Below are 16281 nucleotides of genomic sequence, written 5' to 3' on the forward strand. Positions count from 1 at the left end.
TCGTACAGGATAGCCATCTTCCCAGAGTACTGGCTTCGAACCTGCCTGGCCAGCTCCGGGCTAGTGACCATGTCGAACTCCAGAGAGATGTTGTCTATGGCATAACTAGCCTCATCACCGTTCGGCGTACGCACTACTTTGCTATAGTCGTTAAACGTGAGCTCGTATTCTAGCCTATCACCCAGCGCGGCCTGGTAAAACGGCGCGTGTCCCGTGAGCAACTCGAAGTCGAGCGGCACGCAGAATCGATTCCCGTATGCTAGAGCGATAGCCTTTTCACCGTCCGATAGCTTGTCTTGCTGGTCTGTCGTGAAGACATACCCTATGCGCGCCCGGGTTGATTTGCTGATACCCTGGTACACATCATTGACTCGTTCTCTCTCGCTTTTCCAGAGATCCTTGTAGCAGTGAAACACGTCGCTGTCGTCGATGCTCAGTACCTCGTTACCGCTTATCTTGACGGTCGTTTTCTTGATGATAGCTCGACCCACGTTCCGCACTAGCTCGCGTTTGTCGTTGTCGGAGGTCAACGTGATATTGAACGCCAGTCTAACAGTGCCTGGTACAATGAGGTCATTCTCACCAAGGTTTGGAAATCTAACCAGCAGAGTTTGATTCTGGTCTATCTTGCTGGGGTTGTTGGTGATGGTCACCGACTGTCGCACGGCTCTGGCGCCTAATGGCTCTCTCAATCTTCTGAAAGGATCTAATTTTCTGCCGTACATTGTTATATATAAATAAAATATATTTAAATACTAATGGATGAAGACATACCTATGGATGAGATACCGGGCGCTAGTGCCCAGACATTCGATGATGAGCAGGAGACCTCATTTACTAGTTCACCATTGAACCAAGAACTCTTGGCAACAACGGTAGATGATTATTACGAAAGTTTAAGAAGTGATAAAAACTACGTTAATCCACAGGGCCGATACCTTGATAATTTTTTTATTGATACAAAGGGTGTTCTACGTCTTAAGTCTAACCCAGGGGTTGACCTCGTTAACAAGCGCAATAAAAAACCACTGGCCTTGTCAACTCTAGCCAGACGCCATGGTGTCGAATTTATCCGTGAACATCTAAACATGCATGATTACGTTGGCACAATACCTAAGGCCGTTGTTGAAGATCTGCAAGCTACCAGATCCCACCTCACCACTAGAGATGAAATAACACCACAGCGTGCTACAGAAGCCTCAGACAGCATAGAAAAACTGTTGAGCACCTACTGGGACAAACCGTTACCGGGGTTTGACTTTCCGGTAAGGGAACTGCGCGGCTTAGACGAAGCCGTGAAACGCGTGCGTGGAGAACTCGTGAACAACATGGGGAAACTGAACGAAATCGACGAGCACATCGCTAGGGAAAAAACCAAACTCAACGAAACTGAAAACGATGATATGAAGCGTCGTATCAATGAACGACTACGCGATTTAGAAGACGAGAGACGTACACGATTGGAATCCGCTTCCTCGAATCGTGAACAGCTTCGATCCCAGATCAGTCGTATTCGGGAAACAATCGATAGAATACTGAATGAGGATACAACTTTAGCCAACAGGATTCGGATATTGTTCCGGGAGCAAGGGATCACCATCGTCAGCATTCTAACTGCATTGGGTTTCATCATATCAACCCTGGTGGTGTCACTGACGGGGGGAACCCCTGTGGGGGGAGTTACCCCCACACCCCCTGGCGGTGGTGTTAAAGACTGGATTAAAAAACTCGGGGAACGCCTAGCTAAACTGGCTGGTAAAGCCGCCGAAGCCCTTCCCGGCATCCTGGGTAGCATCGTCTCGTGGTTGTTGAGCGCTCTGTCTAAAACTGCCATGTGGCTCAGTCAAAACCTGTGGGCAGCCATCGTCGCCGTGGCGGGTCTGGTGTACGTAGCGGCTAAGAAATCTTTAACCAAATAAGTCCCAAAGCTACCCCACCAACCACTAGGGCTGTTTTATTATCAATATGCTGCTGATAGGGGGGTACCCCCACATGAATATAGGGGTGTGTGGGGGACACATGAACTTTAGGCTCTGGGGGTGGCGCCACTATACCCTTTTCACGTGGTTGGGTGTGTGGGATATGGTGGGCGTTAATATCGGGGTTGATACCCAACTTTTGATCCTTCGTGGCTATGACTATTTTGTTGTTATAATTCAACACTTTTTTTATTCTCAGTTGCATATCACTCGGAGCCATATACAACCCCACGCCGAACACGTAATTAACTTTCGATCTGGCGTTTTCTAACATTTTTTGGTAGCGGTCGATGGCCCCCGGGAGATCAACTGGAGAATTAATAGTATCATCAACGTTGGCAACGAACTGTTTCTGAGTGTCGAAAGCAGCTCCCGAACCGATGATGTTGAAACGCGTTTGCGCCTGCGCACCCAACAGCGCCCACACGTACGTTCGAATCGAGTCGTTCAAGCGTATTGTACCAGCACGAGTGAATTCTTTCGATGTTTTTGAGATCATTTTAGTCCAGGCTGTGGCTGCATCAGGATTGGTTTGCTTTATACAGCTGACATGGATCTTTTCATTCGTTGTGGGGCCTGTAAATGTATGACGGTTTGGGTTGTATGAACCATCTTTAGAACCGGCCTGATATGTTCCGGACCTGTAGAAGTACACGAGAACTATACCGAGACCATGGTTCACACCAGGAAGGCGAAAGTCTTTATTCGTTGGAATCTCAAACTCCCCACAAATACGTTCATAAGCGCGTCTATCATAGGGGTTATTCGTCATACTCCACGCTTTATCTTGGGGGATAGGAGCACTTATTTCCTTCAGTATTCGTCTCGTTTGATAATAAATATGAAACAAAATAACCGCCTTACTCAGTTTGTCTATACCGTAGTCTGGTGTCACACCCGACCCTGTCGTCGCACACCACACAGCAAAGTTTAGTTGGTTCTGCCAAAACTGCATTGGGTTTTGATTCCAGTTTACCACCGCCTGCGCGTTATTAACGGACACGATATATTTTTCAAAGATATTAATAAAGGTTGTTTTAAACCCCGTACCATCTGCATTCACCACGATTTTCAAGTGTGCTAAATCCATATTATAATATATAAATTATATATTATAATATGTACATAACACTTCCAGGAATAACGAGCGGTGAGGCCGTTCAGCTGACGCACGCGATCGATAACACGTCAGGTCAACTCGAAGTCGCACTCTGCGATATCACCTACCTACCGCAATGGACTAACATTAATATCAGCAACAATAAGCTGTTCGTCAGTGGAACTCGCAGTCAGATAACTGACGGCTACTACAGCGTGTGCTCTCTAAACGACGAGGTCTTCAAACCCCTGGGAGCCGAACTCAAGATGAACGACTCAAACGGTACAGTGGTGTTAATCAACAACGGAAGAACCTCCTTGAGGCTAGGCCGACCATTAGCGAGGATACTCGGTATGTCTCCAGACGAGATAAAACCAACAACAACCGTCACAGGCACGAAGTTACCCGATCTAGTACCGTACCGAGAGCTGTACATTCATCTCGATCAGGTGAGCACAACGTACAACATTCAAGGAGGTCACCCTTCCACTATACTGAGAGCAGTGCCGGTGAAAACTGAGAAATTCAACGACGGTAGAACCGAGTCGTTTTCACCACGGCAGTATAAGAGATTAACCCAGGGCAACATACCTGAGCTGACAATATCGGTGTTAGATATAAATCATAATCCTGTAAATATAGGATACCTCAGCTTAACGCTTCACGTAACATGACCAGCGCACAAGGGCCCGGAGTGAAAAAATGCGTCAATATCGGGATCTCCGACCTCGGAGACACACGCGGTTTCGACGCTCCCGGAGTAGATGGTAAATCGTACGCCTTGCAACTGAAAAACAACATTTACAAACGCGTTGAAATCCCCTCCGGTGGAACCCTAAGTGATATGATAGATACCACAAGAGCAACAGTCAACACTAAGTACACCCTTGTCAACACCGGTGATAATAATTGGGTAATATACCCATCGTTCGGAGGTAAACTGTTCGACTTAAACGATGTTGAGAGCACTACCGTCGTCAAAAACAAACCATATATGCTCGTCTTCACCGAAGATGACAAGTGGGTGTTGTTACCCGAGAACGACTGGTTTCTCAATATTAGACTCGTCTCCCCCTACGTGTTCACTGATAACAAAGACAACCACCTAAACAAAGTCGTGAACAATGGAACCCTGCTCGTGGCTTACGTCCCAACTCAGAGACGTAGCATAGTCGTCAGCCCAGTCAACACTATAGCAGCCCACATGCTATCGAGTAAACCGACCATACAAAACGTGAAATTGCAGTTGGTGTCTGAATTCGAAGGCGTGATCAAGATACTAGAGAGTCTACCAGCAAACTCAACATTGTTCATCAAAGTCTACCTAGGGGAACCATCGGTGAATGAGGTCGAGATCGTGAAGGGGATCAAACTCGGCTGGGTGAAACGACACCAGTATCAAGTTTGCAACGTTTACGTGCGGGTGGGTGTCGGCTCCAAGACCAGTCTGCAGGGGGTCAACGTGATCGTGGAAAACAAGATATCACTAATCAATATCTTCCTGCCTGACAACATACACTTCATGGGTATGAAGTTAACCCCTGAATTATTATCAGAAAACCAGTTGGAAATTATATCGTAATAATATAATAATGACCAGTCATCATCCCAACACTACACTTAACGACCTAGGAGACACGGAGGGATTCGATCAGCCTGGTGAGGAAGATGAATTATATATCCTGCACTTCAAAGACAACGTGTACAGACGGGTGTCGTTATCAGATTTAAAAGAGCCTGAATGGCTGCTCAACTTAACAATCGCCTCACCTTATATCATATTAAACGAAAATAGGTTTGTCTCTAAGATTAGGAACAACGGTATCTGGGTCGGGGATTTCATTCCGGAGGTATTATTATCCATAAGAAGTAACGGGAAAAATAGGTTAATGACTGTATTAAAAACTAAAATAACATTTAGCAATAATCCTTATGGTAAAGATCTTGTTGATAGAATATACTCCTCTTTCACACTCATCATAGAAGTCTTCTTTAACCAGGAAAACATCGCAATAGTACACCAAATTTTACCCGGGGTGTCAATACGCTGGCATGCCGTACACGCACACAAATATTGTCGTATTGTTATACAACGGGATACCCCCACGGGCCCTATAAACCACTTAATAAGCCTCCGTAATGGAGTTTATATTACAACAGAAAAGTCTATTAGCCTCTTACCTATTACCATAACTGATGGTCTAGAACTTGTAGACTTCAAATTCATTGATAGATTTTTAACTGAAACCCAATTAAAATATCTTTCAAAATATATATTATAGGATGGGTCTGTACCCAGTCGTAGAGGAAGTAGCGAAGACGTTGGAAACCGTAGATGGGTTCCGCTTGAGGCAGTTATGTGATGTGAAACGTCAACTAGAACAAGACCGTGACACGCGAAAAGCATTATGTAAAAAGTACAATAGAGCTTTCAATATCGTGGACGGGGCTGACACTGCCCTTATGGCAACCAGCATGGGACTAGGGGCGGCAGGCGTTGGGTTGTTAACCACCATCGTGGCTGCACCTATAGTGCTAGGTTTTGAAATAACAGCTGGGGTGGCAGGGTTGGCAGGATTGGCGCTTAAGTTGATATCACGCAGACTGTATCGTAAGGCATTGAAACACGACGAGATCAGGGTTCTGGCCGAAGCAAAGCTCAACACAGTGAGTGAGCGTATTTCCACGGCACTCTCTGACAGTAAGATCTCAGAAGAGGAGTTTCGTTCAATCCTCTCTGAACTCACAAAATATAACGGAATGAAACAAGATATTCGGTCCAAGTCTCGTAAGTCTGCTATCAGCGAGGACGAGAAAAAAAAGTACATAGCACAGGGAATACAAAAAGCCCAGCAAGCCTTTATTACGAACACCAAAGAGATCATAGGCGGTTCACATTAAACTGTTTCATTGATATAAACATAACATAGGCCGCCAAAGTGAGGAACCTAACTTGTACTACTTGAGGGATGGGCCGGGTAGGGGATTTGTAAGAGAAGAATTATCTCTGTACGGCACAGTGTTACCTCCTACCAAGGCACAGTAATTACCGCCAACTTTTTTGTAGTAGGGGTAATAGTAGCAAGAGTTAATGACCCAACCAAAGCCTTATTTAGTAAATAAGGCTTTGTAGAGACATTTCTTGAAAGTGAGCCAGAACCCCCATTCCCTATACTACTCAGTGATCAACAACATGAGCATCGATCTGTGCAACTGGAAACCGATGATGTGTCAACCAAGCTAACGAGCCTGACCACCTGATCCCGGTAGTCGCCTCTTACGACAAGCACAGCTGCCTTTTATAGCAAGCATGGGTTGCTGAAGGCCTATTCTACCCCGGGACCTTCAAAGGTATCTCAATGTTTCAATTTCGGTACAAATTTGAACTGAAATGATAAGAAATGTAAATTCAACAAGCATTGTCACTGAGATGACATCATCCTCTGCCTCAAAGTATCTAATTAAACTTAAAAAAGAACGTGAAAGTCATTAAATAAGTTAAATGTCAACAAAAACATGACCTGTCAACCTCTCTCAATATATTGTTCTGTAGCTGTTCAAACACACAAATATTTTCAACACATACTTTGGTGTATGAAATATACCAAAATAGTAATAAAGAGAAGTCTTGAAAGTTTACAAAGAAACTCCAGTGAACCGTTCTTGAGGAATCCCACTGACAAGGCAGGCTAACATGCTGAAGTCTTCATAGTGTCTTTGTGACCTTGAAATTAAGTGAAGGTCACCAAAATCAACTGGGCCCTGCACCTACCCGAAATGAAGCTTTGTGTTGAATATGAAGAAAAGGGTGAAAGGTAAAGTTAATTGTGACCTTGAAATGAAGGTCTAAGTCACCAAACCTGACTGAGATCTTTCTCATTGTTTGATGAACCTAGTTACCAGATACGAAAAGAATTTAGTTAACAGTTGTGAAGATATTCCAATTCATACGTAAGTACGTCCACATTTATGAACAGACGAACAGAGCCTAATACTACATTCCACACTCTGTAATACACCCATGGCAAGGGATAACAGGCTTTTCTTGTCCAGTCCTCTAGGCCAAGCTCCATACTTAGAGGATGAGTGAAAGGCTTCCACTAGTTCACTCATAAGTCTTATATAAAATTTTGTCCAGCAATACTAATGCTGCTATGTGAATTAGGGTAGTGGTAAGTATCACAATGCACATATATGTCTTCACGAATCATTACTACTTAACAGTATATACTCAGTAGGGATCAGACTGCATGTACAATGCCATGAATAATGACAGACATGTGATAGGATTACTCAGCATGAAACCTGGCTGTCCGACCCACCAACTGGCCAATACAGCAAACTCAGCACCTACATGACTCAGACTCTCATTAATAATTATCATGATAATCTTCCTTTAGCCTCAAAATGCCTGTGTGGGGGTAGAACTTACATCTACAAATCACTCCCTAACAGCACTGATAATTCCCCTTCAACCATCCCACATTGTTGACTGCACAATGATCAATAGGAAGACTAATTACAATATATTCAATGCAATCCTTCAGCACTTGTCCACTGTTCATGCATAGTGTATCCGTAAGTGACAAGATATCATCTCATATTAACATTAGGCCCAACTGACGTCAATCCTTTGAAGACATCTTTTCAGTTTATACAGACAGCTTTCTAGTCCACCTGACACTTGGTTGAATGGACTCACTGCACAGTATTGGTAACTTAATAAACCTTCAAAATGGGTATTCTCTGACAGGGCTGACTATGCTGACATTTACTGAATTTGAAACAATGGTTCTTTTACAAATACAATATACAATGCATATCCATGAAAAACAATGTTAGTGAGTCAAACTAACTACTATCACACTGAACATTTCTTCTTTGGTGGGACCCGTGAAGGTCCTGGCGTAGAATAGGCCTTCAGCAACCCATGCTTGCCATAGGAGGCGACTCAGCTTGTCGTAAGAGGAGACTACCTGGATCAGGTGGTCAGGCTCGCTGACTTGGTTGACACATGTCATCGGTTCCCAATTGCGCAGATCGATGCTCATGTTGTTGATCACTGGATCGTCTGGTCCAGACTCGATTATTTACAGACCGCTGCCATATAGCTGGAATATTGCTGAGTGCGGCGTAAAACTCAACTCACTCACTTCTTTGGTGGGGTGTACACATTTGTGACTCTGAACTTTTCATAAGCCTTTGGAGTAATGAAGAGCATCAACTGAAGAATAATTTCATCTCAGTGGAAAAATATTAGGTCAACAAAAGACAAATGTCTGAAGTCAACAGAAAAAAAAAATTAACAATGAAAGTCAACTGAAGAATAATGCTATGTCTGGATGAATACTGACTGATGTCATCATCCTAATTATGATCAATAAAAGGATATTGTCTGATGTCAATAGAAGTTAAATGTCTGTCATAATCCTTCACCATTAAACTTCATGCACATAACTTGTGGGTCAATTTCAAACAAACCTTTATTTGAAGTAGTCCTATTTCATGTGGGTTATAGAGTATTAAGACAGATAACAACTAACATATCACAGATCATTTACAAATAAGATGGGATTCCTAAGCCACTGAGATGGTGTACACACATACAAACAGATTTTTGTTGTGGTCATTGTCTTCCTGAGCATGCTGACCATGTGTTATCAATATCACGCCTATTGCCACAGTATGAAACTTACAAAAATTTCAGCCAGACCACAGGGCTGTTTTAATGTAAAACTTGCCAGCCCTGATGAAAACTTTCCTGCCCACTAAACACACTAATTTATTAGTTTAATAAAATTAAAACTTGTAAAATAATAATGATTTAAATTTTAACCCAACTGTTGGACAGGTGAATTTGAGAATCTGGAAGTCCTTATTAAAAAAAACTGTCATGGATGGTTGGACAGGCAGGTATTTCGAACGCTGTAATTGCCTTCATTTCCAAATGAATGTACCATATGACCAACACTAACCAAAGCAGACTATAAGGATTCATACAGTTGGCAGTCTAATTCATATCTAAACAGAACAAAAGAGGCATTCAGTCAATAAGCAAAACCCTAAACAGCAAGAGACTTCCTTGTACAGAGAGAAGGAAGTTTGATAAAAATGATTAAATTTAATAGCATGTGATGTTTACACAGTCAAGAGGCCTCATGAATTCATGCAAGACTAAATGTTTTCCACAGATGGTAGTTCAAGTCACTATCTGCATAATTAAATCTCATCACACACATCATGTTTGTCTTCCACAGATTTAATAATCATTGAATATCATAATAGGAATTTGTTAACATATCACTGTAACTGAAGCACTGTGAGCACAATAAAAACTGGCTGATACGCTTGTAATGAAACAAAACATTCATAAGTCTAACCAAAGGAGTAGATACATACTGCTGTGTAATTTCATCATCAAGTTTTCAGTCCAACAAAAAACATATTTGTGTTTCTGGTAATAAGAACCTAGGCTTTAATGAATACACAAAGTTCCAAATATTATGAGCATTTATTGTTACGGCAAATGTTTCACAATATGAATGTGTAAATTCATGAAAACTTTATCCAGTGTTCACAAATAGTGTCTGACCCTCTGACAAATCCTGCAGATTTGCAAACTGTCAGACAGAAGCCCCCAACCGGCTGGCCCCAGTGTCTGACTGAATATATCACAATAACTTTGTTTGAAGTTGTTATCTGTGGCATGTGACACTTGTTCACTGTTTATAAATTTATGTTTATGACGTTTGTCTTTATGTAATGTTAGTAATTTCATTGCCAATTATGAGAAATGTTATATCTGAAATGTGTGTCTAATTTTACTCTTTGGGTCCTGTGAATCAGTGAGTCAGACAGACATCTGAAACTTACAGGACCCAATGTCCTGTTACCTCATTCATGAACACTGTTTATCTTCACTTTAAAATATGCACATTTAAAAACAAGAGTCATCAGAAGATGACATATCCCCTCGGCCCCAACATCATTGAAAGGAGTTACTCACTGTTATGTTTAGACTAAGTTTGAATTGTTTCCATGGATTTCATGAAAAATATAAATGACATATATCTGTAATTGGCAAAGTCACAATTTCAAGATCTGTCTCATATATCTGCCAAGATCTGTTGAAAGATATGAAATTATTTTCGAGTTGTGCTCTGGGAAAGAAGCCCATCCCTCCATTTTGAGACTAAGTCCGAAATGTTTCCATGGAAACGAGAAAATAATACATCAGAAAAACCTTTAAAAACAAAAAGGCACCACTTTGGGGTCTGCCACACATATCTGCCTAGTTTTTCTGACAGATATTAAAAAGTTTTTGAGTTCTGCTCTGGAAATGAAACACACCTCTTACTTTTCAGACTAAGTCTAAAACGTTTCCATGGAAACCAAGAAAATAATAAATCACAAGATAATGTACATAGCAAAAGGCACCACTATAGGTTCCGATTAATATATCTACCAAGTTTTAAAGAAAAATATTGAATGGGTTTTGGGTTCTATTCCGGAAACGAAGCCCACCCCACCATAAGACTAGAACCAAAATGTTCCATGAAAAAACAAAAAAAAATATAAATGCCAAACATCTGTAAATAGCAAAAGGCACAACCATAGGCTGAAATTACTATAACTATCAAGTTTGGTCTAAAAATATTGAACGGTTTCGGAGTTATGCTCCAGAAACAAAATGATTATGGGCGGACGGACGAGGCGTCAACTATATCACCCCGCATTACATGCCAGGGGGATAAAAATTTTCAGTAGAGGGAATGGTGTGTATTGTACTAACTGACGATTTTCTTGATACTCAGTTCCCTGACTGTAACTTGTATAACCCAGTCTAAGTAAACTCTGTCTCAGTATTATTCATTACACTCCTCTACGGAGTCTAACAAACCCTAGTAGGAGGTCGCGTCAGGTAACCTGTGAGTGACCTATGACAGTCCGATCAACCACGAGACGAACGAAAGGATTTAACCAATCAGACAACAGATACTGCTTTGGGTTTGACGGGACTTACAAAATTCAAAATCATTCGGGTACAAACCTTTTGAAGTAAAGTTCAAAAGGTATGTTTGAATGTCCACTTTCGCGATTTGGTAATCAGATAGGCCAGTCCCAAAGGTTACCTCACGTGACCTCCTACTAGCGTTTGATAGACTCAGTAGAGGAGTGTAACAAATAATACTGAGATTAAGTTTACTTACACTCCTGTGTAACCATGCTTATCATCTATGTAAATGTCGAGTTTCTATGAAGTGTTGAGATGATCTGACTGAGCAAAACAATTAAACTGGCTGCAGTGCAACTCCTTCAAGTGACATTTAGAAGATTGTATGATGAAAAGGAATACCTTTTATGGACAGAAAACTTCTTTATTGCATCTTTTGCATCTATTGCGATAAAGATGTTGTCTATCCATAAATTAAGCGTTCCTGTCTGCAGTGAAGTTAATTATGTTCTTGTTCAACTATTATGAGTCAATATATTATTGTCAACTTCAAAAAATATCATAAGGCAAAAATAGTCAGAACTTTTCAATTATTATATCGTATCATATTATATTTCAAACCAAAAATAAATGTGCTAAGCTAATTGTTATGTAGGGTAAGCTTACAAACTATTACACAGTCACACAAGCTTTATCTTGGCATCCAAAATAGTGCCCAGCATAACTAGAATCAGGAAATTATCATCATGTCTAGTCATGTTTAGTCATGTTTATCTCAGATTCACATTTACATAATGTTTGTTATATCCTGTTTATCTGAAGGGTCTCCTGAAAGTGAATAAGAACTACGAAAAGCTATAGCTTTGCTCAGAATAGGACAGTGCAACATACTACCTTGTGTTCAGTACTCTATAGTATAGGAAATAGTTTAAAAAGGCAGAATTAATACTCTGTCAAAACATTCAAAATACTTGTTACTTGAGTACATCACTTATGTAAAGGCGAAAACACAATACTGATGTTTTGGCAGCAAATGTAAAACAAGTGTCATCAGAAGATGACACATCTCCCCGGCCCCCACATATTTGAAAGGACAAATCATCTGACAGTCACTTAATGTGTTTCTAGACCAAGTCTGAATTGTTTCCATGGAATTCATGAAAAATAAAAATGCCACATATCTGTAATAAAAACAGCCACCATTTCAAGATCTGTCTCATGTATCTGCCAAGATCTTTTGAAAGATATGAAATGGTTTTCGAGTTGTGCTCCGGAAATTAAGTCAGCAGCGTGTTCATGGAACCGAGAAAATTATACATCATAAAAACCTGTAAATAGCAAAAGGCACCAATTTGGGGTCTGTCACACATATCTACCAAGTAACGCTGACATATATTAAGAAGTTTTTGAGTTCTGCTCCGGAAACAGAACACACCTCTCACTTTTGAGAGTAAGTCCGAAACTTTTCCATGGAAACAGAGAAAATAATATATCACAAAAACCTGTATATAGCAAAAGGCACCAGTTCAGGTTCTGATTGATATATCTACCAAGTTTTGCAGAAAAATATAGAACAGAGTTTGTTCTCACACCTCTCACTTTTGAGACTATGTCTGATACGTTTAACCTAGAAAATAGTAAATCACAAAAACTTGTAAATAGCAAAAGGCACCACTTTGGGGGATAATAAGCTACTCGATGCTAATCAGAAGAAAGCTACTAACATTTTTGTAAACAAAAATCCATCACCATGATTAGTAATGGCCTCCAATTAGGCAAATTAAAGAGAATCTTTTTCTGGTTTTGGATACAGTCAGGCCGCGTTAATCCGAACACGTCTGTTTTTCATCAAAAACGTTCGGATAGTGAAGCGTACGGACTACTGAAACGAACTTTTATGAACACAACTACAGTAGGGTTACTTCCCTTTGACATGGCAATACAAAAACATACGAACATATACAAGTTGGCTGAATGTGCGATGTGGTGTTTGGGGGCAAGAAATCAACTTTCACGTTGGTCAGTTTGACATTGGCATACATGTGACTGGCAGCATTGTTACGAAGTGAGATCACGTGTCAACCACGTGATTGCATCTCTCTGTCAAATGATCATACCAATCACAAAACATATCCGATGTCCGAAATTGTGCTCTTGCCGATAGACTGTCTGAATTCTTGACCAAAATGTTTACACATAAGATCAAAATTGGCTTTAGGGTTTTCTCTTTTTTCTTGTGTGGCAGTAATTTCACATCTTTTACGCCTAGGGGCAGGACTTGCCATTATGACTGACAAGTGTCACTTGATCTCATTTTGACACGATCAGTGTTTTATACAGGAAGTAAGCATGACAGGTATTACTCCAACTAACCAAAAATGAGACCTACTAATTGATCAAAATCACAAACTAACGACATCTTCAACTTGCAAGTGTCACTTAACACTTACCACTGAATGGGGCTCATGGTGTGAAGGGATTATCCCAACCTTTTTGATGTGCTGCCGGATTAATAAAGCAAACCTATGTGTAATTAGCTAATCTGTTACCGCTGATTAACGTTCGGATACGGAGAGTGAAGCACCTGATTACTGAATCAACAGGTAATGAGTTTACATAGTAAACAAGATTGGTTACAGTTAGCTATTGTTCGGATATAGTGGGAATCGGATTGTCGGGGTCCGGACTAATGCGGCCTGACTGTACCACATTATTGATGCAATACAACATGATCCCAGGAGGTTAAATGCCTGTACCACCTTAGTATGAAGGCTACATGCACTTCCAGTTCCATGCTGCTGGTAACACAAATGGTGGAGAAGGTACCATATTTAGTAGAAAATCAGATGCCCTCTAACTAAGTTTCATGACTGGGGAAGAAAAACACATCTATCATGTTTATTGTCTTAATTTCTTGTATTTTCAAATCTTTTTGTATATAACGCAATTGATAAGTTTTCAAAGGATCATATCGCTTTTTATTATATTATCAGTAAATATGACAATTAGTCATAAATAAATCCTGCGCCAGAAGAAGTGAGAAACATATGGGTACTTTAAAATGGTAAGCTTCAATACATCAGTGCTTTACTTGCTGATGTTGACAGTATGCATAACACTGGCACGAGACAATTATTGATTAATGTATCCATTATTAATCATAACTTATTGAACACTGTTTTTATCTAATGAAGTATACTAGTTTTCCTATTGTTTACATCATTACAATATGACATGTACTGACCATAAACTTGACTTCATGGATGCCAAATTCTTCTCTCAAAAACACCCCAAACCCATGAGACAACATTGGTTCACTGCCACCAGTCATATGCACCAAGGTTTGGCAAGCTAACAAATTCTGTCTACAGATTGAATGAAATTAAACCTACTTGAACAGGTGCAACTGGAGGTAACAATATAGTTGTACCAGACAAAAGCTGGTTGCTCCCAACTGCTTAACACAGAATTAGACATAAGAACATCACAACAAAATAATTCAGGGGTCTGATAAGTACATTTTATCTGACTGTAACGACAAGAACAGTCTGGCAGTCAATCAATCACATTTCTGTTGACAATAGAGCCACTACTCCAGTCAGTTCCTTTTCATTCTGTTACAACTTCAGTCTGTGCTCTTGGACAGCAAAATATCTACATATACTGGGTGCAAGTTGGAATAACTATGAGGATGTACTCTGTAGTTTCAGGTTGCACCAGTGTGAATTCTAAATGCTTAAATCAAAGTCTGGAACTCAGCACTGCACAGTGGATACAAGTAATCTCCCAATCCCAACTTCAACATGCGCATGCAATAGCATGCAAGTAGCATGCATGTTCATTTTCACATTCCATGTTCAATTTTTTAAACTAATTTAGTATGAATGCACACAATTACTGGTATACCACAACATGCTTTTCAAATGATACATATTGTAATACTTTTTCTGAGAACCCAGGGATTTACAGGACACAAATTCCTGCGTCCTACACATGTAACAATTGACAAAGGATGCCACAATCCCCACAGATGCAGAAAAAGTCCAAATACTTTTCTGTCATATGATGATCAAGTAACAACAGATATCACTGAGTCTGCCACTAGCGAGGTTATGATATTTTTGTAGTTTAATTATGGTGATGAACATGATACATAATACAATAACAGTGACTGAAATATTCAACAATATTATAACGCTGTATTGATAATAATATTTAAGTGTCTGGGACCCCATATTTGTAGTCAAGGACCCCTGAAAATTAAGAGTCCCAAGGGCCTCCAAATAAAGGACTCAAGGTAAATCCTTATGTTGGGTATGTTTTTGTGATCATCTCTATGGCTTAAATAAAAATATACACAGACTTCATTCACAAAAAGCATTTTCCTGAGTCATTTAATGACTGTTACAGGATACTGTAACAGTACTAACACCATATTAATAAAAAGAAAAAGACACTAGAATCAGTGACTATGCTACTTAATTTTGAGACTACTGTTATCAGAACTATAACATATATCTTCAGGGATGTATAATGCAGAAAATATGAATGACACATACAATTAATGTCACATAGTGTCAAACACTAAGTTCCCAAAATATTGCCATAAGTATCACAATATGTATAGCAATACTAGTACCTGAATCACAATATTTTGTGAAACAATTTATCTGTCAATACACAGCCCTGTGATTTGGTATGTTTCAGACAAAATTTATTCCTCTGCATTTAGTAGTCTTCTTGTTATGTTTTTTAATGGCAACTTATAAGAAAGTAAACAGGACTGCTGGATTGTACTAAAGAACATAACTGCATCCATGGCCATCACAGGCTATATTGAAATGTCTTTGATGAGCAACTGAAAAAGACATTATTAACAATATTAAGATTCCTACCTCTCTGTTTCAGATCATTCTCCACAACTCCAAAGTTGTCGTAAAAGATGTAGTAAATGTGTGAGTAGTTTTCTTGGAAAAATTTCTTTCCTTCCACACAGTCATAGTTTTCTGGAACAAAAGTACAAGAAGTTGTTGACAAAAGTTTCATATGTAACATCATTGTATAACATCTCTATTAACTAATTCAGGTTTTGGTGCTTTAAGTCTAGTGATTCGGTACAGTTACAGAATACCGGATGTCAAGTCACCCTAACCAAACGTTAACTACAGTAGCTTGCTTTCAAAGATGGCAGAAGGTGTCTTGTATTCTGGTATCTAGCCGCATTGTCATGAAAGTGAAAACAATTGAAG

At 40.0% G+C, this 16281-nt stretch overlaps 1 protein-coding gene across 9 annotated transcripts in view; it reads right to left on the reverse strand.

The window, feature by feature from the left end:
- Nucleotides 1–16281, reverse strand: part of LOC137295380 (ral GTPase-activating protein subunit alpha-1-like) — an 87418-nt gene that overhangs the window by 70578 nt on the left and 559 nt on the right. For all 9 annotated transcript variants that reach the window (XM_067826712.1, XM_067826711.1, XM_067826715.1 and 6 more), the window contains exon 2: nucleotides 15928–16038. In XM_067826712.1, coding sequence (XP_067682813.1) covers nucleotides 15928–16038 — 111 coding nt within the window. The remainder of the gene's footprint in view (nucleotides 1–15927; nucleotides 16039–16281) is intronic.

Source organism: Haliotis asinina, chromosome 8, assembly GCF_037392515.1.
Source record: "Haliotis asinina isolate JCU_RB_2024 chromosome 8, JCU_Hal_asi_v2, whole genome shotgun sequence".
Classification (NCBI taxonomy): Eukaryota; Metazoa; Mollusca; class Gastropoda; order Lepetellida; family Haliotidae; genus Haliotis; species Haliotis asinina.